Genomic DNA, 25097 nt, shown 5'->3' with positions numbered 1-25097 from the left:
TTATTCAAAGATTAGTACAGTTGAAGCATACTCTATCGTAAACCATAAGTTTACTGATTCAAATACTTTTGTGCTTTGGCATGGCCGTTGGGCCATCCTGGATCAATAATGATGAGACGAATTACTGAAAATTCGAGTGGGCATCCATTAAAGAACCTGAAGATTCTTACAAATAATGAATTTTCTTGTGATGCTTGTTATCAAGGCAAAATGATCACTAGACCATCACCAATGAAGGTTGGTATTGAGTCCCCTACCTTCTTAGAACGTATACATGGGGATATATGTGGACCTATTCACCCACCAAGTGGGTTGTTTAGATATTTTATGGTCCTGATAGATGCATCTTCAAGATGGTCTCATGTGTGCCTATTATCATCTCGCAACCTGGCGTTTGCAAAGTTATTAGCCCAAATAATTCGATTAAGGGCACAATTCCCAGATTATCCTATAAAGGCTATTCGTCTTGATAATGCTGGTGAATTCTCATCTCAAGCTTTTGATGATTACTGTCTATCAGTTGGGATAAAAGTTGAACATCCGGTAGCTTATGTTCATACTCAAAATGGCCTTGCAGAGTCATTTATTAAACGACTGCAATTGATAGCAAGACCACTACTTATGAAAACAAAATTGCCCACTACTATTTGGGGCCATGCTATCTTGCACGCAGCATCACTTATCCGTCTCAGACTAACACATTATAATAAATATTCTCTGTCACAATTAGTTTTTGGTCATGAACCAAATATTGCCCATCTACGAATTTTTGGATGTGCTGTATATGTGCCAGTAGCACCACCACAACGCAGTAAGATGGGCCCCCAAAGAAGGTTAGGAATATATATTGGGTTTGAATCACCCTCTATTATTCGCTATCTTGAACCATTGACGGAAGATTTATTTACTGCTCGATTTGCAGATTGTCGATTTGATGAAATAAATTTTCCACAATTAGGGAGAGAGAAAAAGGAAATCAAAAGAGAAATTATGTGGAAAGTTTCATCATTATCTCACTTTGATCCACGTACCCCTATATGTAATCAGGAGGTCCAGAAGATCATCCATTTACAGAATATAGCAAATCAAATGCTAGACGCATTTACTGATTTGAAAATGATAACTAAGTCACATATCCCTGCAGAGAATGTGCCTATCCGAATTGATGTCCCAGCAGGACCATCTATTAGCATGAGAGCTAGTGAACCTAAAGCATGCCTGAAGCGTGGTAGGCCTATGGGTTCTAAGGATCGAAATCCTAGAAAAAGAAAATCAAAAAATGATCAAAATGATATTATGAAGGGATCTCCTGAAGAGACCCAAGATCTGATTAGTTATGAGATTCCTGAAGAAATCAATAAACCCGAGACTCAAGTGAGCGAAGAACTTTTAATAAGTTCTACTGGTGATGGGATTAATTTAAATCGATCTGAAATAGTGGTGGATAATATTTTTGCATATAATATTGCACTTAACATTATGCAAGATAGTGAGAATTTTGAACCCCGATCTGTCGAAGAATGTCAACAAAGATCTGATTGGCCAAAATGGTAAGGGGCAATTCAATCAGAATTGAACGCACTTGCTAAAAGAGAAGTCTTTAGACCAGTAGTCCAAACACCTGCTGGTATAAAATCAGTTGGTCATAAATAGGTTTTTGTGCGAAAAAAGAATGAGCAAAATGAAGTTGAAAGATACAAGGCTCGCCTTGTCGCACAAGGATTCTCACAACGACCTGGAGTCGATTATGAAGAAACATATTCACCCGTTATGGATGCCATAACATTTCGATATCTCATCAGTTTAGCCTTACGTGAAAGGCTTGAAATACATATGATGGATGTGGTTACAGCTTATCTGTACGGGTCACTTGATAATGAGATTTACATGAAAATCCCTGAAGGATTTAAAATGCCTGAAGCATATTCAAAATCTCGGAAAATGTACTCAATCAGATTACAAAGATCTTTGTACGGTTTAAAACAATCTGGGCGCATGTGGTATAATCGCCTCAGTGAATATTTGTTGAAAGAGGGTTACATAAATGATGTTATTTGTCCATATATTTTTATAAAGAAAATGGCATTAGAATTTGTTATACTTGCTGTTTATGTTGATGACATAAATCTTGTTGGAACTCCAGAAGAGCTCCAAAAGGCAATTGAATATCTTAAGAAAGAATTTGAGATGAAAGATCTTGGAAAGACAAAACTTTGTCTTGGACTGCAAATTGAATATTTAGCAAATGGGATCTTTATGCATCAATCTGCCTATACAGAAAGGGTCTTAAAACGCTTTTACATGGACAAAGCGCACCCATTGAGTACACCAATGGTTGTTCGATCACTTGAAGTGAATAAGGACCCGTTCCGACCTCCAGAAGAGGATGAGGAACTCCGGGGTCCTGAAACACACCATCTCAGTGCAATTGGTGCACTTATGTATCTTGCTAATGCTATAAGGCCTGACATAGCATTTTCTGTTAATTTACTAGCAAGATATAGCTCTTCTCCTACACGGAGACATTGTAACGGGATTAAGCATATATTGCGATATTTAAAGGGAACTCTTGATATAAGTTTGTTTTATGCTAACAAAGATAGTGCAGATCTTGTTGGTTATGCAGATGCAGGTTATTTATCTGATCCCCATAAAGCTAGATCTCAGACCGGGTACGTGTTTATATGTGGAGGTACTATCATATCATGGCGCTCCACAAAATAATCTATTGTTGCTACTTCTTCAAATCATGCTGAAATAATAGCCATTCATGAAGCAAGTAGGGAATGCGTATGGTTGAGATCAATAATTTATTTTATTCGAGAAAAATGTGAGAAAAGACCCACAATTTTATACGAAGACAATGCTGCATGCATAGCCCAATTGAAGGGAGGATTTATAAAAGGAGATAGAACGAAGCACATTTCACCAAAATTATTCTACACACACGATCTTTAGAAAAATGGTGACATTGATGTGCAACAAATCTGTTCAAGTGACAATCCGGCAGATTTATTCACCAAATCTTTACCAACTTCAACTATTGAGAAGATGGTATACAAGATTGGAATGCGGAGACTTAAATATTTGAAACAAGGTTTTCATCAGGGGGAGTAAAATACGCGATGTACTCTTTTTTCCTTATTAAGTTTTTTTTTCCCACAGGGTTTTCCTTATAAGGTTTTTAATGAGGCAGTTAGCAATGCGCATTACTAAATATGTGTACTCTTTTTTCTTCACTAGAATTTTTTCCCACGGGGTTTTTCCTAGTAAGGTTTTAACGAGGCACATTATCTTTTAATGAACATCCAATGGGGAGTGTTATGAATATATTATAATATGGATGTTCATTTAGTACTTCGTTGTAAATAAGTTTCCTGGAGAAGTTTATCCATATGAGACTCCGCCATAAATACATTTATCTATTTAGTACTCTATTGGAAATAAGCCTCTTGAAGAAGCTTATCCTTTCGGTACTCTGTTATAGATAAATATTACCCATAATAGAAGATTATCTATATCTGGCACAACAGTTTAGAGCAGCAGCTTGCAGAAGCAGCTTACACAGCATCTTGCAGTAGCAGTTTACACAGCAGCTTGCAGTAGCAGCTTACACAGCAACTTCCTTTCTTCTATAAATAGAGGAGAATTCAGTTCATTATGTACAGAAGTTTGAAGTTTGAATAATATATCAGTTTCTCTCTATACTTGTCTTTACTTTACAGTCTTTATTTTATAATAAGATCAAAGAATAAATAAGGAGTTTTCAACGTTTTTTATAAGGAGTGTGCAAAAGTCAAACATGACAAGTAAAACGGACAGATGAAAATAACTCGGAGAGATCCACAATTTAAAGAGAAGAAAAGCACTATGGCACGAAAAAACATTTGACAAATAATTTTATAGTATCTTAATTTGTTAACCTTTAAAACATTTAATTGTATTTATTTATTTATTTATTTGTTTAGAATTATAATATTTGGGCCAGTTTGTTCACTAATACCATAAGATATCTACAAGGTGACAATCATGTTCATGCCCTTACATGGTAGGGACAAGGAATATTAATTCATTACTAAATGTGGGATGCTAGAAAGCAATTTTCTTATACGTTAACATAGACATTTATGGCTCGTTTGGTATGAGCGATAAGGGATAAGGGATAATTAGTCCCGATAATAAATTTGAAATGCGTTTATTCCACGTATGATTGGAATAAAATCACAGTATAACTAATTTTGAGATTAGTTATCCCGGGACTGTAGTATTATTTTTATCCCTATGGAAGGATATTATAACAATCCCCAACCAAACGACCTCTTAGGGATCAGTCATGCTCATGCCCTTACAGATGCTTAACCCCACCTTAGTTTTTGTCCTTAAAGACTTTTTAGGATTAAAAAAACGTGTTCTTAAAAATCTGCAGACACCAAAAATAGTGACCCCAAACACTATTTAAAGAGAAAAATATGATCCCTAAATTTACACTTGTGGATTATAATAATTCTAGTCACTATGATCCCTTAAGGACCTGTTATTTGAACCTCATTGTTATTGGCTTTTAGTGGCAGAGCCTATAACGTGTGTATCGACTAAGTTTTTTGGTCGCTATTGACTTTTATGGACCATGAATCACACTTTTAGGGACTAGTTTTTCAGTTGCTACTAATCATTTTTCTTGTGGTGAAGTGGAAAAGTAGAATATATGAGTAGAAAAGGAATATACTTCTCTATTTTTGTTTATCTCATATCTCTGTTTATACTTTTCTTTCATATATGCCCCTGTCGTCCAGCAAAGTTTTATATTTACTCATGTTTTAACGGACATGACAACTGGCATTGTGTGATTAAAAGAACCAACCCAAAAACAAAAAACCCTCAAACCCGAATAAAAAATGTTAGGCTTGGGAAAAATAATATAAGTTCACAAGAGTGGGTTGCTTTAGTGGTAAGCACCCTTCAATTCCAATCAAGAGGTTGTGAGTTCGCGTTACCCAAGAACAAGGTGGGGAGTTCTTGGAGGGAAGTAGCCGAGGGTCTATTGGAAACAGCCTCTCTACCCCAGGGTAGGGGTAAGGTCTGCGTACACACTACCCTCCCCAGACCCCACTTACCCTCCCCAGACCCCACTAGTGAGATTATACTGGGTTGTTGTTGTTGCTTCTCACTATACATGGAAAAACAATAGTAACAATAGCTATAACAAAACAAGTGAAGAATAAGAACGATTATCCCAGAAAACTAGCTTACTGTTCATTTTGACTCAAAATTTACAGTAACAGTCCATCCAACACGATCTCTACTGTTCAACTAAGAATAGGATGTTAGAAACTCCCTGTAACAAGTCAGCTCGATCCAACAATGATGAATCAAAACGCAAATTGAAGTTAACTGATCGCACAAAAATTCTGCAGCAAAAATGAATTTTTCTCATCTGGTCTTCTCTCTTTTCAAAACGGCCGCCCATCTCTATTCTTGTAAAACAATCATATTGAACACACATATTTAAAACATAAGTGAGCCATAAAAAGATAGGTTTGATCCAAAGATCTTAATTTTTTCATCCACAAGGGATAAGGGCAACCTAGTGCAAAAAGTATCTGCATTCACGCAGAGCCGCACCCCTAGGGTGTGATGTAGACAACCAACCTTAATACAAACATTATTGACTGTTTTCACGGCTCGAACCCGTGACCTGTAAGTTACATGGAGACAACTTTACCGTTGTGCTCCTCTTCCACATGGGATGAAAAAAATAAAATATCAGACATGAGTTTCACTTTCTATTAGAGATTGCAAACAACAGAAACAACTATTCCATATATAACACCAAACCAAACAAAACAAAACAAAAAAAAGAAAAGAAGAAAGAAAAGTAGAAGAGAGAGCATCCACATACTGAAAGTGCACCCCTTTGTTAATGCTCCATGTGAAAGTCAGAATCATCTCGAGTCTAAGTCCAAAGATAGTGTACTATTTTTGCCTTATCTTTTGATAGCCGTAGTGTCCCGACCAGCTTGCGTGCACCTGATTAATTTCATGGGATACCTGCAACAAGTACAAAGTAACTCTACCCACCAAGGCTTGCATAGATAGGAAGAAATCATCTAGTGTTTTTTACCTCCGCTGGGATTTGAATTTGAGAGCTCATGGTTCTCGCCAACTTCATTAACGCCACACCCTTAGGCGTTATTTTTGCCTTTTTCTCTTATATGTTCCACTTGTAAAGTCTTTTTCTTCTTTTTCGTTTGTGGAGAACTGGGGTTTCCAGAACTTTTGCCATTATAATATAAGATTCGACCAGAGAAGGCGTGCAGTAGCATCAGCATATACGAAGATGCAGATTACCACCATGTGGTCATTTTTTATTCTTCTTATTGGCCTGCTTCTTAAGGAAACAACACAAGTTTCAGCTATAAGAATAAGATCACTATCAGCAATATTATCTTCATCAAAGCCTGGCTGCCCAGAAAGATGTGGCAACTTAACCATTCCTTATCCATTTGGGATAGGAAAAGGGTGTTACTTCGATGAGCCATTTGAAGTGAGGTGCAATAACAACACTGCTTTTAGTCGTGGTCTTAATGATAGATCTGTGAAACATATATCCATGGACACCATCACGATTGTTATTCCTTTCAGTCCTTACCCCTACAACAAATCATCTGGAAAGAACCTTTACGGTGATGAATACAGCACGGGAAAATCCATCTACGAGTATTTCAGTGTTTCCATCAAGAATAATTTAGTAGCCATTGGGTGTGATATTTATGCTTATATCAAAGATTTAGACAACACTAGCAGACGCCAAGACAATATTGTAAGTGGATGTGCTTCTTTCTGCGACAGTGGTGGAGCTAAAGGTAAGTAAACGGTTTATATGAATTTCTTTCATCAGAAAATTATATTGTGTATGTAGGGTAAAATTATACTTTTTTGGGTATATATATTATAAATTGTTGAATTCCCTTAACATAAGGGAATTATCTAAGGTGGTAGCAAAAGCGGTTCAAAAAGTGTTTTTACGTTATAGGTTCACTGCTCTATGACTCCAATAATGCTTCATCTTCAGCTTCATCAACTTATTGCACTGGGAATAACGGTTGTTGTCAGTCTGCTTTTTCAAGAATGCCAATAATTCTCTTTGCCTCCATACAAACAATGAACACGGAGAAAACATCATGGACATCTAGCAATTGCACCTATTTCTTAGTTGTGGAAAAAGGCATTGCTGAATCTGAATTCTCTCAATTACTTGGTAAGTGCAAAAAAGATGATTATTATAAAGGAAGGCAAGGCAGGCGGTGAACTGGGTAATTGGCAGTGTTAGTTGCAACAAAGCCACCAGAACGCCAAAATATGCATGCGGAAAGAACAGTAGGTGCGTTGATGACACTACTAGACCTACTGAGGGATATTGATGGAATTGCTCTCCTGGTTATCAAGGCAACCCTTACCTCCCTAATGGATGCCAAGGTACTAATTCCCGTATCCAACTTTATCTGGATCTAACTTATATATTACCCCCTCCATTTTAATTTATGTGTCTTTCTTTTTAATCTATTTCAAAGAGAACGTCGCATTTCTATCTTAGACAGATCCATGATATGAACTTTATGGGTTTGAATTTAAGATTCTACAGCATGTGATCTAGTTTAATGGGTCTGAGATTTATTATTTGTATTCATTTAGTGCGCTTTTCATACATACGGGTTTTAAGCCAAAGCTACCAGGTTTAGACAAACTCGTAGCTTAGTAACTAGATCCTGGTTTCTATGTTTAGTAAAGTTTTTAATTCCAGTATTCATATTTATAACCCTTAATAACACTCATTTATAGGAATGAAATAGAATGTGTAAAACCACAAGATTCAAGGGATACTTTTGGCATGATATATACACCTTTTGTTTAAAACAACATTCAAAAGTATTCCTTATACATTTAAACTTCTTGGTCAATCAAACTGAGATACATAAAATGATATAGAGGGAATTACAATGTCAGAATAGTTTTCACCACTGGCGTATTTTAGCTTATTTTAGCATGTAACATGTCTTATTTTTGAGGTAACTAATCTCACTCTTTATGGATAATTACTTGTAGTTATCTTTTAGGTGACCTAAAAGTGTAAAAAGTTCTATACTGTCAGTGTACAGAAGTTAAACTCTTTTTTCTTTCACTAATTGGAAGGGTAAAGAGGATATGGAGGTGAGGCTTGATACGCAAGTCATCCCCAAGAGAGGTAGTTTCAAGTATCTATAATACAAGGTAACGGGGAGATTGATGAAGATGTCATCGTATCGGAGCAAGATAGATGAAGTGGAGGCTCACTTCTGGTGTCTTGTGTGATAAGAATGTGCCGCTCAGACTTAAAGGTAAGTTCTATAAGGTTGTAGTTAGACCGACTATGTTGTTTGAAGCAGAGTGTTGGCCGGTCAAGAACTCTCATACCCAGAAGCTAAAAGTAGCTGAGATGAGGATGTTGAGGTGGATGTGTGGGCATACCTGGTTGGATAAGATTAGAAATGAAGTTATTCGGGAAAAGGTGGAAGTGGCCCCTGTGGAGGATAAGATGTGGGAGGCGAGGTTGAGATGGTTCGGGCATGTTAAGAGGAGAAGTATAGAAGCCCCAATGAGAAGGTGCGAGCGGTTAGCCTCGGTGGGTAGCAGGAGGGGTAGAGGTAGGCCTAAGAAGTCTTGAGGATTATTAGGCGGGACATGGCGCAACTGGAGCTGACTGAGGACATGGCCCTAAACAGGAGGGTGTGGAGGTCAAAGATTAGGGTAGAAGGTTCGTAGGTAGTCGAGCGTTTCTATTTGTCTTACTAAGTTGGTTAGTATTAGTGTTAGTATGATATCTTTTATCCATAGACGGCTATTACTACCTAGAGTTTGCCTGCATTCTTGGATTCAATCTTATTTCATCTTGTTGTTATTCCTACTTGTTGCAATTACCTTTTCTTTTTAAGTCGTTCTCTAGCCGAGGGTCTATCAGAAACTAGGGGTGGACATTCGGTTTTTGGTTCGGTATTTAAAAACTTCGATTCAGTATTTCGGTATTTGGTTTATCAATCGTGTATACCAAATACCGTACCAAAGTAGTTCGGTACGGTTCGGTATTTCTTACTTTGGTTCGGTACGGTTTCGATTTAACATATTAACGGAATAGATGATGTAGATAGAGTGGACAGTGGACTGGACATTTGGACACGATGTGCTAAGCTAGCTGTTGCCTGCTAGACAATACTAGAATTTATGTTTGATATGATATTTGGAAGAAATAGAGTAACAGCAAAAGTGCAAAACCAACATTCCAAGCATCTGCCATCTATGATGTAACAAGCATCGGCAAAAATCAGTCAACTAACGAAATAGAGTAAGAGGAAAACTTCAAGAGTCTCTATTGAATAGATCTAAGCAGTGGACAAAACCACTGCTGTAAAATGGAGAAAGATGGTGGATCCTCCGAGCTAAGCAAGAAAAAGAGTGTTGTTACCTCAACTGTTTTATTGTCTCCAAAATTTTCGGTGAAGAAGGTATCAAGCACAATATCCAGTCAATGTTTAAAAAAGCGCCCGCTTCCTCGCTTTAAGCGAGAAGCGAGGCGAAGCGTGAAGGGCAGCGCTTCAGCAAGGTGAAGCGACTCAGGTCAGTAAAAGCGACCGCTTCTCTGTAAAAAGCAAGAAGCGGGGGAAAGCGAAGAAGCGCCCGCTTCTCTGTTTTAAAATACCCAACCCTATTAAAAACGAGTTTTTTGGATTAAACACTGGCCTGGACTTCTTCAACAGCAGCGACTAGGGTTCTTCAACTTCCAACAGCAGCGACTTCTTCTTCTTCATCTACTTCTGATTTCTGAAACAATCTCAAAGTATCAACTAGGGTTGTTGTTCTTCTTCTTCAACTTCAAGTTCAAGACTTCAACAGGTATGTTCTGAGCTTCTGCTTTTCATTCTTCTTTTTCTTCTCTTTCTTTCTAAACGTCCAAAAAGCGGCGAAATGCTGGCGAATTTTTTCCAGAAAATTACTGCCCAATTTTTCCAGTTTTTAACAGAGAATTCCTCTAATTTTTATATTCTTTATTCTTAGTTCTTATTGCATTTCTTATGTGTTATGTAGTTGTTCTTTTAATGGCGCCAAAAGAAGATAGGAAAGACTCGGCTTGGGCTTACTCTGCAAGAGTTAGCGAGACCAACAAGATGGCAATTAGATGTCTTTTTTGTGATAAGATTTCAAATGGGGGAATCTATCGTCAAAAAACGCATCTAATCGGTGGTGATCCAAATGTCGCATCTTGTCCTAAAGTTCCGTCGCATGTGAAAGAAGAATTGAAAGCATTCCTTCAAAAAAAAAAAAGAGTTAAAGACTCAAATGATTCATGAACAAGAACTGTATAATCTTGATGATGACGATGATGACATAGAAGAAGGTTTCGATGCTTCCTCGCTTCCATCAAAATCACAAAAGCAAGGAAGGATGCAAACAATATCTTCTAGTTGTGGATCTACTGGCAAGACCAAAGGTCCTATGGATTGTTACTTCTCACAAAAATCCAAAGATAAGGGAGGAAAAAGTGGTAATCCTCAAATTGATGCCAAAGCGATTTTGAGGGATCGTGCAGTTACAATGTTTGCGCGGTAGATGTATGATGCAGGTCTTCCTTTTAATTGTGTTAATTATACTGACACTTTTTCTGCTTTTATTGAGGCCGTAGGCCAATATGGTCCAGGAATGAAGCCTCCAACTTATCATGAAGTTAGAGGTCCATATCTAAACAAAGAGGTGGAAGAGGTGAACAAAATCGTGGAGGAGCACAAAGTAGAATGGAACAAGTTTGGTTGTTCCATTATGATGGATAAGTGGACAGCAAGAAATGGAGAAATGATCATCAATATATTGGTGAATTCTCCTAAGGGAAGCCTGTTTTTTGAGTCCGTTGATGCAAGCGACTCTTCGACTGATTCAACCAAAATGTACTCCTTGTTCAAGAGTACAATAGACTCTATTGGAGCAGAAAATGTTGTTCAAGTTGTCACGGACAACGCCAGTGAAAATGTTAAAGCTGGTGATTTGATGTCTGTTGGGTACCCGCATATTTATTGGACTCCGTGTGTAGCACATTGCATTAATTTGATCTTCGATGACATTTTCAAGGAAAGACCCTTCAGTTCAGTCTTTAATCAAGCAATTAGAGTGCATTCCTAAATTGTTCAAAGGCCTTTATTATTGAATATGATGAAGAGATTCACTAAACAAAGAAGCTTGGTGAAACCTGCAAAGACAAGATTTGCTACCGCTTTCTTGACTTTGCATAGGATGTATGGGCAAATAAACAATTTGAAGAAATTGTTTGTTTCAGATAAGTACACTAACAGTGCCTATGGAAGAGAAGCTCGAGGGAGAGAATCTACAGATATTATACTTTCTCCTTCATTCTGGAACAATGTGGTTCATGCATTGAAGATTGGTGGTCCTTTAGTTAAAGTGCTTCGTTTTGGTGGATGGGGAGCAAAGGCCACCAATGGGCTACCTGTACGAAGCAATGGATAGGGCAAAGGAAGCTATTCAAGCCTCTTTTAGTGATCACAGAAAATACAAAAGAGTCTTTGAGATCATAGATAAAAGGTGGGATGGTCAGCTTCATCGCCCTTTGCATGCAACTGGACATGTTTTGAACCCGGAACTGTTTTATGACAATGAAGAGAGGATTCTAGGAGATGAACCTTTGTGGAATGGATACATTGAATGTATTGAGAAGTTGATACCTGATTTATCCGTGCAAGATAAAATAAAAGAGAAATTTAGTAATTATAGTAATGCTGAGCAACTTTTTGGAAAAAACATGGCGATTAGACAAAGAAAGATGAAGTCACCAGGTAAGCGAGTGTTTATATGTTGCTTTATAGTTAATAAGTTATTTCTTTATCAATATTATGTTTTGAAAATTTGTTCTACTTCTATAGTTGAATAGTGGAAGCAATATGGCCATTCCACTCCAGATTTACAAAAGTTTGCCATCAACGTTCTAAGTCTACATGTAGCTCATCCGGGTGTGAAAGGAATTGGAGCGTGTTTGAACATGTAAGAACTAAGAAGAAAGATTTAGTATATTGAAATAATTAAATTATATCTCAATTGTCCTAATCTTACTAATTACTTATTATTTGCAGATTCATACCAAAAAGAGGAACAAACTAACCTTGAAGCGTCTCAATGATCTAGTCTTCATTAAGTACAATAGAACATTGAGGCGTCGTTACAACGCTCGCAATGTAATTGATCCAATTAGTTTGGACAACATCGATGATACTAATGAATGGCTAACTGGAGTCCTGGAAGATCATGCAGATTAAGAAGTATTTGAGGATACTTCTGATTTCACTTGGGGTGATGTTGCGGAGGCGCGTGGAATTGGGGAGAGGATTTATGGTTTGAAGGGGAGTACCTCAACTTCAAGTTCACAAAGGAAGGGAAAAGAGGCAGCTACTTTGTCCCTAGTTGATGAAGAAGAAGAAGTTGAAGAAGATGACTAGCAATATAATAATGATAGTGGAATACAAGAATTTGACAATCTTGTAGAAGAATAGGATGCTCATTTTGTGCTTTAATTGATGTTACTCTTTAGTTTTTTAATTGAAGTATTGAACATTTGCTTACAATTACATGTGTTGTCTATGCAGTATTTATTTTAAATTTTTTTTAAAATTCCGCTTCACTTCAAAAAAGCGAGTGCTTCGCTTCTCGCTTTAAGCGAAATGGGGGTTGTTTCTTTTCCTCGCTTCACGCTCTTCACAACACTGCATCCAGTAACAACTCCCCAAGAAAAGCATCTCAACTTAACGGTAGGACTAGTCTTACACCAAGCAAGACTGGGCAAATCAGTCACGAAAATGTGATAAAGAAGACGTTGCACCTTAGAGAAACAAAGAACAAAAGCCACTCTTCCTAGGAAAATAGTAATGCCAAAGAATCCTCAGATAGAGATGGTCTAACTAGGGAACACGGCTTGCCTCGGATAGAGATGGTCCAAAACTTGAGAGAAATCTAGGTTAGAAAATAGAAAGGGAAAGGGGGTAAAACTTAAGAGCGGATACTGCCCGTAAGTCTGGGTGTGGGCTTAGGCTTATTGGGCTGGAAAATAAAAAAAAAGTTAGGCTTGGACTAAAATATTTCGGTATTTCGGTATACCGAAATACCGAAATATCAAAAACTCAATACCGTATACCGTATAGAACTACCGCAATTTCTGTACCGATTATCGAAAAAACCGAAACCGAAATACCAAATTATTTCGGAATTCGATTTTTCGGATTTTATGCCCACCCGTATCGGAAACAGCCTCTCTGCCCTTCCAGGGGTAGGGGTAAGATTGCTTACATCTTACCCTCCCCAGAACCCACTTGTGGGAAACTACTGGGTTTGTTGTTATTGTTGTTGTTAATTGAAAGAAACATAAAACTACTACCATGCCTTGTAGTCCAGTGGTACCAGTGAGAATTTATCATATAATAGCTGAGGGTTCAATTCCCACTATCGTCTTACCTCCTTCCCCTTCCCTAATCCCCTTGTGTAAACACAAGCATAATATTAGACCGTTGATCAAGCTTGTTGATAACAAGATCAAAGAACTTTGAGCCATTCATTGTGTTGTATCTCTTTCTTACCTTTATTTGATTTGATGTTAATTTCCACAGACATCAACGAGTGTGCAAGTCAAAAAGGGAAGCATTCATGTCCCAATGATGCTCGTTGCATAAATACTCCTGGCAGTTTCCTTTGTGAGCCAAATGATGTGAAACATATGCTGACTATACAACTCTCCTTAGGTATTATATAACTCTCTTCTTTGTCCTATATTTTTGTTCTCATTTTTCTTTTTGTTAAGTAAATTATGCTTTCCGCAACTTTTTGTTTGAGACATATCACTCCTTGAACTGTCAAATAGATTCATTATCCTTTTCATGTTATGACCTGACTAAGAACTTTATACTAACATTTATCCTAGCTAACTGCTCTTTAAGAATATTAGAAGCTCAGTTATCTTAATCTAAGTTTTAAAATTACAAAGGGCCTGGAAAAGGAAAATTATGGAAAATAGGAGGAGCACCAGTTCAGGGTGTTCTAGAAATGGATTTATGTTTCTTTTGTATGAAATTGGTTTTCTCACAAGCAGGTGTTGTAGCAGCAGTTACTTTTGTAATCTTGATAGCAGTTTGTCTTTGGCTACGCAAAAGGCTTCAAAAGAGGGAAGAAGAGAAAGCTAAACAAAAGTTTTTCAAGAGGAACGGTGGATAACTCAAAAGACAAATGAACCCAGCATTTAATCACACTTTCTCTGTTCCATTTTATGTGGCACTATTTCCTTATTAGTTTGTTTAAAAAGGAATGACATCTTTCTTTATTTGAAAATCTAAGTTAAAGTTTCTCATTTTACCTTAAGGGGTCGTTTGGTACAAGGGATAAGGTGGGATAAGATGTGGGATTAAATTTATACCGTGTTTGGTTGGAGGTTCTGATAAATTTATACCTCCAACCAAACACGGTATAAATTTAATCCCACATCTTATCCCACCTTATCCCATCAAACTTAGGATTATTTTATCCCACCTCCCATATGGTATAAATTAGTCATGGGATTATAATCCTGGGATTATCCCGGGATATTTTTGTTTGTTGTTGTACCAAACGACTCCTAATAGCATGCCTTTAGAACCACATAAATCTCATGGCATGTTTAAGACAGTAGATTCCAAAAGTCTTTCTTTTGTTATTAAAATGCGTCCCAAAAAGATACGCCACATAAATAAAAAAGGAGAGAGTAATATTTAAATTTACTATTTCTGACAGGTACTTGGTTGTTGTTTAGAAATTGAAGTTCCGTTATTAGTTTATGAATACATCTCTAATGGAACCTTGTCATCCCATATTCATGGAAACCTTAGTCACAATTCTGATCCTACTGTCTCAAAATCATCAACAATAATACTATCGTGGGACCATCGCTTGCGAATTGCTGCAGAAGTAGCAGGGGCCCTTTCTTACATGCACTCATGTGCTTCTACTCCCATTCTTCACAGAGATATCAAATCAAGCAACATATTATTAGACGATACTTTTAGAGCAGTGGTTTCTGAATTTGGACTTTCAAGATTATTGTCCGTTGACAAGACTCATTTAACAACACTAGTAGGGGGTACATTTGGTTACATGGATCCACAATATTTTCGATCTGGTCAACTTAATGACAAGTGTGATGTCTATGCATTTGGTGTAGTTCTTGCAGAGCTTCTGACAAGCCAAAGAGTTGTCTCTTCATACATAATAGAAGAACCAGGTTTGGTCAAACGCTTTACATTATTATTGAAACAAAATCTCATTTTTGAGATTTTAGACACTGAAATTATAAAAGACCTTGAGGATCAAAAAGTGATTCTTGCTGTGGCTAAGCTTGCCAAGAGATGCTTAAATTTTAATGCACGGAGAAGGCCATGCATGAAGGAGGTGGCAGCTGAGCTTGATCAACTAAGAAAAAGGGGGCAAGATATACCTCATGATGAGTGTTTTCAAGATAACTTTTCTCCAAGAAGTGGAAGTTCATATAGTTGTAAATCTGATTGTACAGAAGAAGATATTCATAAACTCAGTGTCTCATGATTAACCGAATTATTTTTGAAACGAAAGTTTGTAATTTCTATAACTACAAGTTTTATTTCATGTAATATTGAAGTAATTGCATTGAGACATAATTAAATGAATATTTAGCAATGACTTGCCATAATATTAAGTTGTTGACTTGTTGTAATACGATGAAGATAATTGTTATGATTTTCTTTTATTATCATTTATTATATTTTTGGCACCTAGCTACTTTAATAGAAACGAAAGAAGGTTGCTTGAAATGGTTTGCCTGTGTCGACCTCCAGATGCTCCGGTACATAGGTACAAAAGCATGGTGAGTGATGGTGCTAAAAGGGGGACGAAGGGGGATGAGGTAGACCTAAAATCGCATAGAAGAAAATGGTTTGGAAATACCTACAATTTCTTGGAATCCATGCAAACTAAAGATAGGGCACAATGGAAGAAAAAGATTTATATAGGTGATATCAGCTAATTAGGAATATATTTGTCATGTTAGTACATTTATGTATGTATTAACACGTGTAATCGTTTTATGAAATGATTATTAGATGATAATACTGAGGAAGCTCCATACTAATATGTAGGTGAAGGATTCTAGAAACTAACTTGTCAACGGACGACAAGAAGAATTAGGATTTTGACTACATGTGGGGTTTCAGAAGTAGAAGCTTATGTAGGTGTTTTTCCACCGCTTGAACGCTAAGGGTGTGGAAGTTTAAGACTAGCTAGTATATAATGTCCCACATAATTTGTTAATATGGTTTTTTGGTTTATTATCTTCTGCCCTTTTAACTCTGCCTATATGTAGAGTATAACCAGTGTCAATTCAGCTTACCTTAAGAGATAATAAATTGTACGCGAAAGGATACAGATAGTTCATGTATCCGACCTCAACTACTTTGAGACTGACGTGTAATTGATTTCTGATTCATTACAAATTGTTATGAAGTCAGCGAACTATTATATATCTGTACTACCCCAACTCTTAAACATATATTATAGTGTTAAGTGATTATGAATTTATTATGTTTATGTTCTGCATGGAGATCATGTTGAGGTTTAGCCGTAGAACAAGGTTCCATTTCAGATTTCAGACAATGGCAGTGTATATTCGAAGTTTCAGTTAACCTGTAACAGCTGAAGGATAGATATTCTCAATTGGACAATGAACAACTCAAATACGGTCCAAAGAAAGTGCAATCCTGTAGTCAAAGTGAGCTTACTTAACCATCTTGAATCAATATGACAGATGAAAAATACTTCACAGAACTAAATAATTCATTCAGGCACTTAAGCAAACATCTTATGGGCAACCATTTTTCCTGATTTGTCGGACAACCTTAGGGAGCTGGATCCCCCTCCCCTCCCCCTCTCCCCACCCCAAACCAATTGGGCTTTCTCGTCAGCAAGTGGCAATGAAATCACCCCCCAAAACAAAGATTCAGAAATAACCAATATAAAAATCACAATTTGAGACTTCAAGCCACGAAGAATATTCAATTTTAAACTCAGGAAGACTATCAAAAAAGTGAATGTTGGGATGAAATTACAGAGACGTGTGAAGAAATTTCATACCTGGAATTTGGAGAATTAAAATCAAAGGAAGGAGAAGAAAGTTACAGGCTCCCGTGAAAATTGTGCTCCTACTTCTGGACTGAAAATCCAACCATTCAAACTAGCTATTGCCAAAATTCTGTGGTTATCCCGCCAAAAATTCAAATAGCGGTTAACTCCTAATTCCTTGTGAAACTCAATAATGAATATTCATTAACTGTTTTTCGTAAATTTATGTAGCGAGCTTTGGTCGGAGTGATTTGTTTATTCTACCATATTTTGATTTTATTGTTAGGGCTCGTTTGGTTGGGAAATAAGTTATTTCAGGATTAATTATTTTGATTCATTAATTATCCTAGATTATTTCGGAATTGTTATTCCACATTCCCATAGGGTTAAAAAGAATACTACAATCCCGGAATAACTAATCTCAGGATTAGTTATAGCACGAATTTATCCCAACTAAACATGGGATAAACTCATCTCAAATTTAATCCCGAAATTAATTATCTATTATCCCTCGTACCAAACGAACCCTTAGAATGATAATATATAGTAATTGATTTTACTATAGATCTCTTATCCTTTTCTTGGAGTTTGTGGACCTCTATAAATTGAGGATCATACAATAATACAAGAGCATCCACAATGTAGTGCTTCAATTTTTTAAGTGTTGGTTAAGAGGAGAATTTTCACCCCATATTTTAGTATTCTTTTTTATATTAATAAATTTTTTCCGTGAATGTATGTCATTTGATTGAACCCCATTTTAATATTCTCTTTTAGTACATTTTTATTTTTATCGTCTGATTTATTATCACTAATATTTATTTTATTAATTTATGTCTGACATCTTGTTATTTCGATCCCAACAAACTTGATGCTCAAAATTTGACCGTTGGGTCATTTGTTCTGAGCACACAGAATTTAATATGCATAATAGTTTTGTAATATTATTATAATAGTGAGTGAGACCAAATTTTGTATATTTAAAGGTTTATAGTTTCTGCCGAATAGGTGTTAGGAGGAGGCACATGATGATAGAAAGCACTAGCACAACCTTCATAATGTTCTTCATAGTTTTTCTGCTCAGATAAGGCTTGTTATACTATCTGATCGGATTTAAGGATATGTAATGGTAGTGTAAAAGTACTATTTATATTTTGCCTTATCGATTCAGGTGCATGTTTTGGGAAGACTCAGAGTTTATGCTTTTTGTGGATGTGATGTACAAGGAAAAAGAATTGATCCAGTTGCTTCTTTGAGAGGGTGTTCATGTGCTAGCAGACTGTTGGAGTTTGGTTATATTCGGGACCAGGTCAGAGTGAATGACTCTCAACAACGATCCTAGTGGGATCAAAAATTTAAGGTGCAGCGTCTAAGGATTTTGGGGTCCATTATGTAACTGAAGACCGGGATTTTGTAGTAGAGTGCAAGGAATACTTGGGAAAATTTCTATGTTATCATCGTATCTGCGAGGCAATATTGGAGAAATGGGAGAAACTACTTCGGATTCGTAGAAGATCTTTCAGAACGGGTGTACCAGTTGGAGATGCTATTGTGCGCATAAGGAGGGTATGAGATGGTTCATGGGTATTGAGACGATGTGTTCTCATGATTCGGGTCACTCGGGATGAGTGCTAATAGAGTTAGTTATGTTTTTGAATGAAGCTATTATTATTTCTAAGGCAAGTCAAGAGTAAATTGGAAGAAGTTGGGTCGATTAGTAATGGTTTGAATCAGCGTGATTGTGACAATGATCAGTTCCTTCGGTATGTTAAGTTACAGGTGATTCGTGGTTGTACGTGCAGGCTTGACATCCACCGTAATTTGATTAATTTGGAGGTATTTGATTATAATGGCATGTTATGTGTAGATGGATCCCGAAAGAGTTATGGTGGTTTAGACCACAACTTGAGGTCTGTATTTTCTACGGCTATGGGAATTCGATTGCGTATTTCCATTGTTCCTCTGAAGTGTGTTGAGTGAAAGAGTTTCTAGATGATGAAGTGTTTATCCTATTAGTGGTTCACGAGTTATGATGAAATTATGGTACTCTCGCATAGCAACATGATAGGTGCAATGAGCGGCATGGAAATTGAAAGTTGAGGATCAAAGTTGAGGCTCGGTGTTGACAAGAATGTCACGAGCTCGGATGAGCAGGAAAGAATTCAGATGTTCAGAGTAAGCTGGTATTTTTTTTAGTGTCACCTTAGAATGGTGTCCTGTGTAAGAGGCCTTGCATACTGATTTGCAGATTCTCGATTTTCTTTAAAACATTAGTACTGTTGGTGGTATGGAGGTGCAAACCTTGCTACATGGCGTGGAAGGTGGTGGGAGTGTATCCCACGGGGAAATCTGTATAAGTATGACATGGTAGTCATTTGATTGTTAAAGATTGAAACCAAGTATAGAGATTATGGTACTATTGTTAATGTGAGAGTTTATGCCTGGAAGGCGCTCTATTCCTTTGGTTGTGAACTGTGGGAGTTTGTTCCGGATTGGGACGACTGCTCGTGTGTGTCATAAATAGGGCCATCGTGGATCCTTGAAAGGTTGTTGGCCCAGTATGGGATGATCGGAATCGTCTTGGGGTCCGTTGATGGGTCTAATGTGAATGTGTAATATACATCAGGTCGGATGTGTTCATTCAGCATAGCATTGCTTATAGAGGAGTCTTCGAGCGTCGGATGTTATTCCCGTCGTCACTTATTCCATGTAATACTATATTGTGACATGTGGGTTGTGAGGCAGCTTGATTATTCACACATGTGTTGTGGTCCTGTGTAGCTTGTTATGTTATATGAACAGGATGGCTCTCGAGATGCAGGTCATTTATCGCACCTTAGTTGTGCCTAGGTTTTTTAGTGTATGGCGCTATCCGTCTCCCTAAGGCTGTATTTTTTCACTTGGTGTACTTGTGGTCGATATTCGAGTATTTCATAGGTATAAGCATTTTGTCTTGATGGATACTTCCTTATTTATTGTTATGTGTGGATCAGGTGGAATGTCGCCACAGGTATTGGTTGCATGCCATAATAGTATCATGTGTGGATCGGGTTGCAAGCCGGAACAATGAGATGTTGAGTACGGTTCCCTATATCTATTCTTGTGTATTTTGTTTCTTATTCTGTGAGAAGGGTTCCTCGCGTTTGTTCGACCATTTTATTCAGGATGCGGGCTGGGTAGTTCTTTTCCAGAGTTCATTCTACCTTATGTGTTATATTCAAGTTGTAGCTTGTTGGCTTATTGATGGCGTCATATGAAATTTTTGGTCAGTATTTGAGGTGGCTCATTGCCGGAGCAGCTTGTACTGGTGAGACAAGGTTATTGGACCTGAAATCGGTATGATCAGATTTATGCAAGGTGTATTAAAGAGAGAATGTCACTATTCAGTTCAAAATAAGGTAACGATTCTTTCCAAGTGGACAAACTCCGTGAACTATTGATCTGACGGGTGGTTATGAGTCCATGCGCATCTCTTTCATCGTTGTTGTATTGTGAGGATTAGAACCATGCTTATATGTGTTATCAGGTTACTACGAGCGTCAAGTCATTGAATTACAGTTGTTGTGCTCGAAGGAGGTTTCCTTAGGCAAATGAGTTATGCGGTACGTTGTGTGATGTCAGCATGGGTGTATGATCATGTGTGGGTTAAACGTGCGGAGATTGTAACGGTGTTCGTATGTTAGAATCAGGTCTTGTAGAGAAATTCGGAGGTTGGAATTTGGTTCTAAGACTTATTGACTAAATAAAAAGGAGGATCTTTAGTCTTGTTCGAGCTAATGTGCTCAACTAGGTTGTGGTTGCAAGGGTTGGTGCACAAGGTGTTGAACAGTGATTTTGGGACAACTCCGAAGCAGTTCTTAGCACGTTCGAGGATGAACGTATGTTTAAGTGGGGGAGAATGTAATGACCCGATCAGTTATTTTGAGCTCTAGCGCGTCGTTCGGCGGTTTGAGGCCTTGAGTAGATTCACTTCATGTATTACGACTTGTATGTGTAGTGGGAATTGGATTTTAGGAAGTTTGGAGTTGATTCGGAAGGAAAATTCTAATTTCGAAAGCTTTAAGTTGGAGGAATGGACTAAAGTTTGACTTTTGAGTAAACGACATTGGAATTAGGATTTGAAGGTTCCAATAAGTTTGAATGATGATTTCGTGATCGGGCATATGTTCGGCTTGAGTATCGGGTCGCGGGGGCATTTTAGCACTTATTTAAATTGGCATTTTGAAGGTTTTAGAATTTCCTAAGTTTGGTTTGGGGTGGATTTTAGTGTTATCGATGTCCGTTTGGGGTTCCGAGCTTTGGAATAGGTTCGTATCGTGATTTATGACCTAAGCATAAAGTTTGGCGTCATTCCGAAATGTTCAAGTATGAATCAGATGCGTTCGTCGAAGTTTAAAAGTTTAAAGAAAGGTTTTGATTGTCAATTCATAGTATTAATATTATTTGGTGTGATTTGAGGCCTCGAGTAGGTTCGTGTGATATTTTGGGACTTGTTGGTGTGATTGGATGGGGTCCTGGGGGCCTCAAGTGTGTTTTAGGTCATTTCTCCCTATTTTGCTGCTGCTGTTCCTGGTTCTGGTTTCATTCTTCGTGATCGCGAAGGGAGTCACGCGTTCGCGAAGAAGAAAAACTAGTGGCTTCATTTTTGTGCTTCGCAAACGCGAAGGAGGGCTGGGGGTTAGGGGGACCTTACGCTACACGAATGCGGAAGAACAACCGCGAACGCGAAGGAGGAATTCCATCTGGGGGCAATTGGCCATCGCGAACGCGTGAGATTGAACGCGAACACGATGAAGAATGGGGCCTGGGTAGATTGTTTTAAGTCGGGACAAATTTTCAAAAATTGTGGGATTTTGAAAAAAAACCTAGAATTTGGTATTTTTGGATATTACCACGAAATTAGACATAGAATTTGGAATAAATCATATATTTGAGTTTGTAATGTTATGAGTAAAGTTTATCATCGAAAACTTTTGGAATTCGGGCACATGGGCCCGAGGGTTGACTTTATTGACTTTTCGAGCGGAGTTGGAAATTGTTATAAATTGATTAATTATAAGCATTGGAGTATATTTTGATTGAATTGCACATTGTTTGACTAGTTTCGAATTGTTTGACTTGGAGTTGAGGTGTTAGAGAGGCATTAGAGCCGGTTATGGAACTTCAGAGCGTGGTAAGTCTTGTGTCTAACCTTATGAGGGAAAAACTACCCCCTAGGCGATGTAATTGTTATGTGCTACTAGATGTGGGAGCTACATACACACGAGGTAACGAAAGTCCGTACGTAGCTAAAACATGTTTATATCCGGGTAGACTTAGGACTTTATCATGTAATATTTGAATTATTTGAACTCATTCTGCTGGCTTCATTAATTGAAATTATAATTAAACTTGATTTAGAAATATATACATATATATTAGACCGAGCCTTATCACTTTGAGTTGTTGGCAAGTTATTTGAGAAACGGTAAAGGTTATACTCACTTTGTGTTCATATACTATATCGTAAGCACGTGTCTCGTAATTCGATAATTCCTTTCTTTTCTTGAGGAGCGGGCCGAACGCCTCAGCAGAATTATGTATCACACTCTTAATGGAGTGGGCTGTTCGCCTCGGCAGTATAATAGATGCATCTATGATTCATGTTGTTCGACCCTCGGCAGTGCACACATTATGATGGGATCAGACTATTCGCCTCGGTAATATCATATTTCTTATGTGATCGGGCCGTATGACCTCGGCATAATCGTGTGTTGTATCGCTAACAGTCCGAATACTCCCCAGATTATTCTTCCACTGATGCCTTGTACTTTATATGGTATTTTTTATTCATTTGACATTGGCACTTGGAATTTTCTGAGCTGTTGAGATAGGATACGAGATTGAGAAATTTATATCGTTAAAAGAAAATTTGAAAGATTATGCTGGTTACCGTTTTATCACACTATTACTGGTGTGTTTCATATCTATTTAGGATTTAGCATACTGCTTTATTGGACCTTTAGTAAGTGTCGATATCGACCTCTCATCACTACTTCTCTGGGGTTAGGCTAGATACTTACTGGGTACGCGTTGGTTTACGTACTCATGCTGCACTTCTGCACTAAATGTGCAGGACATGACATGTTCATTTGGTGATCATCTTGACGCGTGGGCGCAGATGTTGAGAAAACTTTATGTGAGCTGTATTTCAGGCTACGCATCGCAGTTCATATAGTCTCCATCGTACTATTTATTTTATCATGTCTTATTTACATTCTAGACAGATGTTGTATTATTATTGTAGTCCTTAGTAAATGTTCATGCACTTGTGACACCGAATTTTGGGATATACTAGTTGATGCTTACGGTTTTGTATATTATCATCGCCTTTCATTTCTCTTATAAACTATAAATTTTGTACGTTCCCGTGGATTTAAAAGTATAAATTTTCTTCCTTATTAAAATTTATGATTTCGAAAGTAATAAAATGAGTAATTAAATTAATCAATCACCCTTGGCTTGTCTGACGGCGGCGTTAGACGTCATCACGACCTATAGTGAATTTTGGGTCGTGGCAAAAATAAAAAAACTTTTTTATGGATGAAACTGATGAGTGTAAAACTAAAAAAGAAAAAGAAAGAAATATTACTTACTCAACCAATACACAGGTATCCCACAACCAAACATTGTCAATTCTTCCAAATATGTAATTTCACACAGACTTCAAAGCTTCAGGTTCGTGCAGTGACTCGGACAAAAGAGAATATGGAGTGATGGACCACAATACTCTATCCACCAATATCAGGGACGTAGCTAGAACACAACTTCGGGTTCGGCCGAACCCATTAATTTTTGTTCAAATTATGTAATTTATTTTAAGAAATTCATTGAATATGTATAATTTCTTAATTTATATCCCATAAATTTCAAATCGTGGCTCCGCCTCTATCCACCGTGATGTTTGAAGGAGGCAAAATCGACCAAAACTTTTGTTGAGTAGATATACTGTGTTTCCTGTTATCTCAGATTTGTAACAGTGGCCATTTTCCTTGCAGAAAGTTGTTGGACGCCCATGTAAATCTTGAATGAAAAGCTCAATGATTGATTATTTAGGTTTTTTTGGAGCTCAATATTACCTTTACAAAGTGGGTGTTGTGTTTTCTTTGAGATGCGGGAGATTGTTCGGAGGAATAACTTTGAGAGCATTCAGTCAAGTCAATGAATCATGCTACATCTTGAAGTACTGATCAATTGTACAGTTCGAAGAGTGTGGTACATTGACTTTCCGTTGAAATTACATGAGAATAGTAGTAGTATTTAAGTTGTATGTTATTGCAGTTGTATTAAACTTGTAATAATATTGTATGAAAATTGTAGATAAGTTGTATATTGTATATTTAATCGTACGTAATATGTATTTAATTTGTGTGTTGTTGTACCAAATTTGTATGTTGTTGTAGATGTACTAAATTTGTATCAAATTTGTGCGATATTTGTATTCTAATTTGTATGCTATTTTACCATACATTCTTCTTTTCTTGCTAGATTTGCTAAAGAAGAGAAAAGTAGAGATGGCTTCCAAATCGACTTATTTTGCATTGATTTGTGTTTGTCTGAACTGAAACTTGGATATTAATTGAACTGAAAAACTTGGAGTGAAGAAATTTCAAGTTTCACCATTGAAAGCGTCATTGGTTCTCTTTTAGAAATCAAATTTCATCCGAGATTTGAAATTTGTGTGAAAGATCAAATGGGTAACATAGTTTTTTGTTGGAAACATTAATACGAAGTTGAATTGAAAGTTTGGAGGCGATTGAATCTAATTTGCTAAGGCTTGGGGCCGGGTCAAATTTCGATGTCAATTTCTACAAAGAAGATAAGTAGGGTTTTATTTTAGAGCTGTAGCGCCTTTTGGC

At 37.2% G+C, this 25097-nt stretch overlaps 1 protein-coding gene and 1 long non-coding RNA gene across 5 annotated transcripts; one reads left to right on the top strand and one right to left on the bottom strand.

Moving 5' to 3' along the window:
• Positions 1-5588: 5588 nt before the first annotated feature.
• On the bottom strand, positions 5589-17432 carry LOC104088666 (uncharacterized). Its single transcript, XR_684625.4, has 3 exons — positions 17212-17432; positions 6122-6388; positions 5589-6048 (listed from the first exon to the last, which is right to left on the bottom strand). It is a non-coding gene; the product is annotated as an uncharacterized lncRNA (long non-coding RNA).
• On the top strand, positions 6338-15799 carry LOC104088665 (wall-associated receptor kinase 4). Of its 4 annotated transcripts, none has more exons than XM_009593383.4 (4): positions 6338-6863; positions 7034-7476; positions 13692-13823; positions 14845-15799. In XM_009593383.4, exons 1-2 carry the CDS (start codon positions 6338-6340, stop codon positions 7306-7308), a joined length of 801 nt encoding a protein of 266 aa, XP_009591678.1. In that variant the 3' UTR covers positions 7309-7476; positions 13692-13823; positions 14845-15799. The 4 variants fall into 4 exon arrangements, with proteins under 4 accessions (XP_009591678.1, XP_018623812.1, XP_009591677.1 ...); XM_018768296.3 differs by lacking the exon at positions 14845-15799 and adding an exon at positions 14232-14407; XM_009593382.4 differs by lacking the exon at positions 14845-15799 and adding an exon at positions 14171-14407.
• Positions 17433-25097: the final 7665 nt, after the last annotated feature.

This window comes from Nicotiana tomentosiformis, chromosome 11, assembly GCF_000390325.3.
Source record: "Nicotiana tomentosiformis chromosome 11, ASM39032v3, whole genome shotgun sequence".
NCBI lineage: Eukaryota > Viridiplantae > Streptophyta > Magnoliopsida > Solanales > Solanaceae > Nicotiana > Nicotiana tomentosiformis.
The sequence above is the reverse complement of the archived record's forward strand: the minus strand, read 5'-3'. Positions and strand labels throughout refer to the sequence as shown.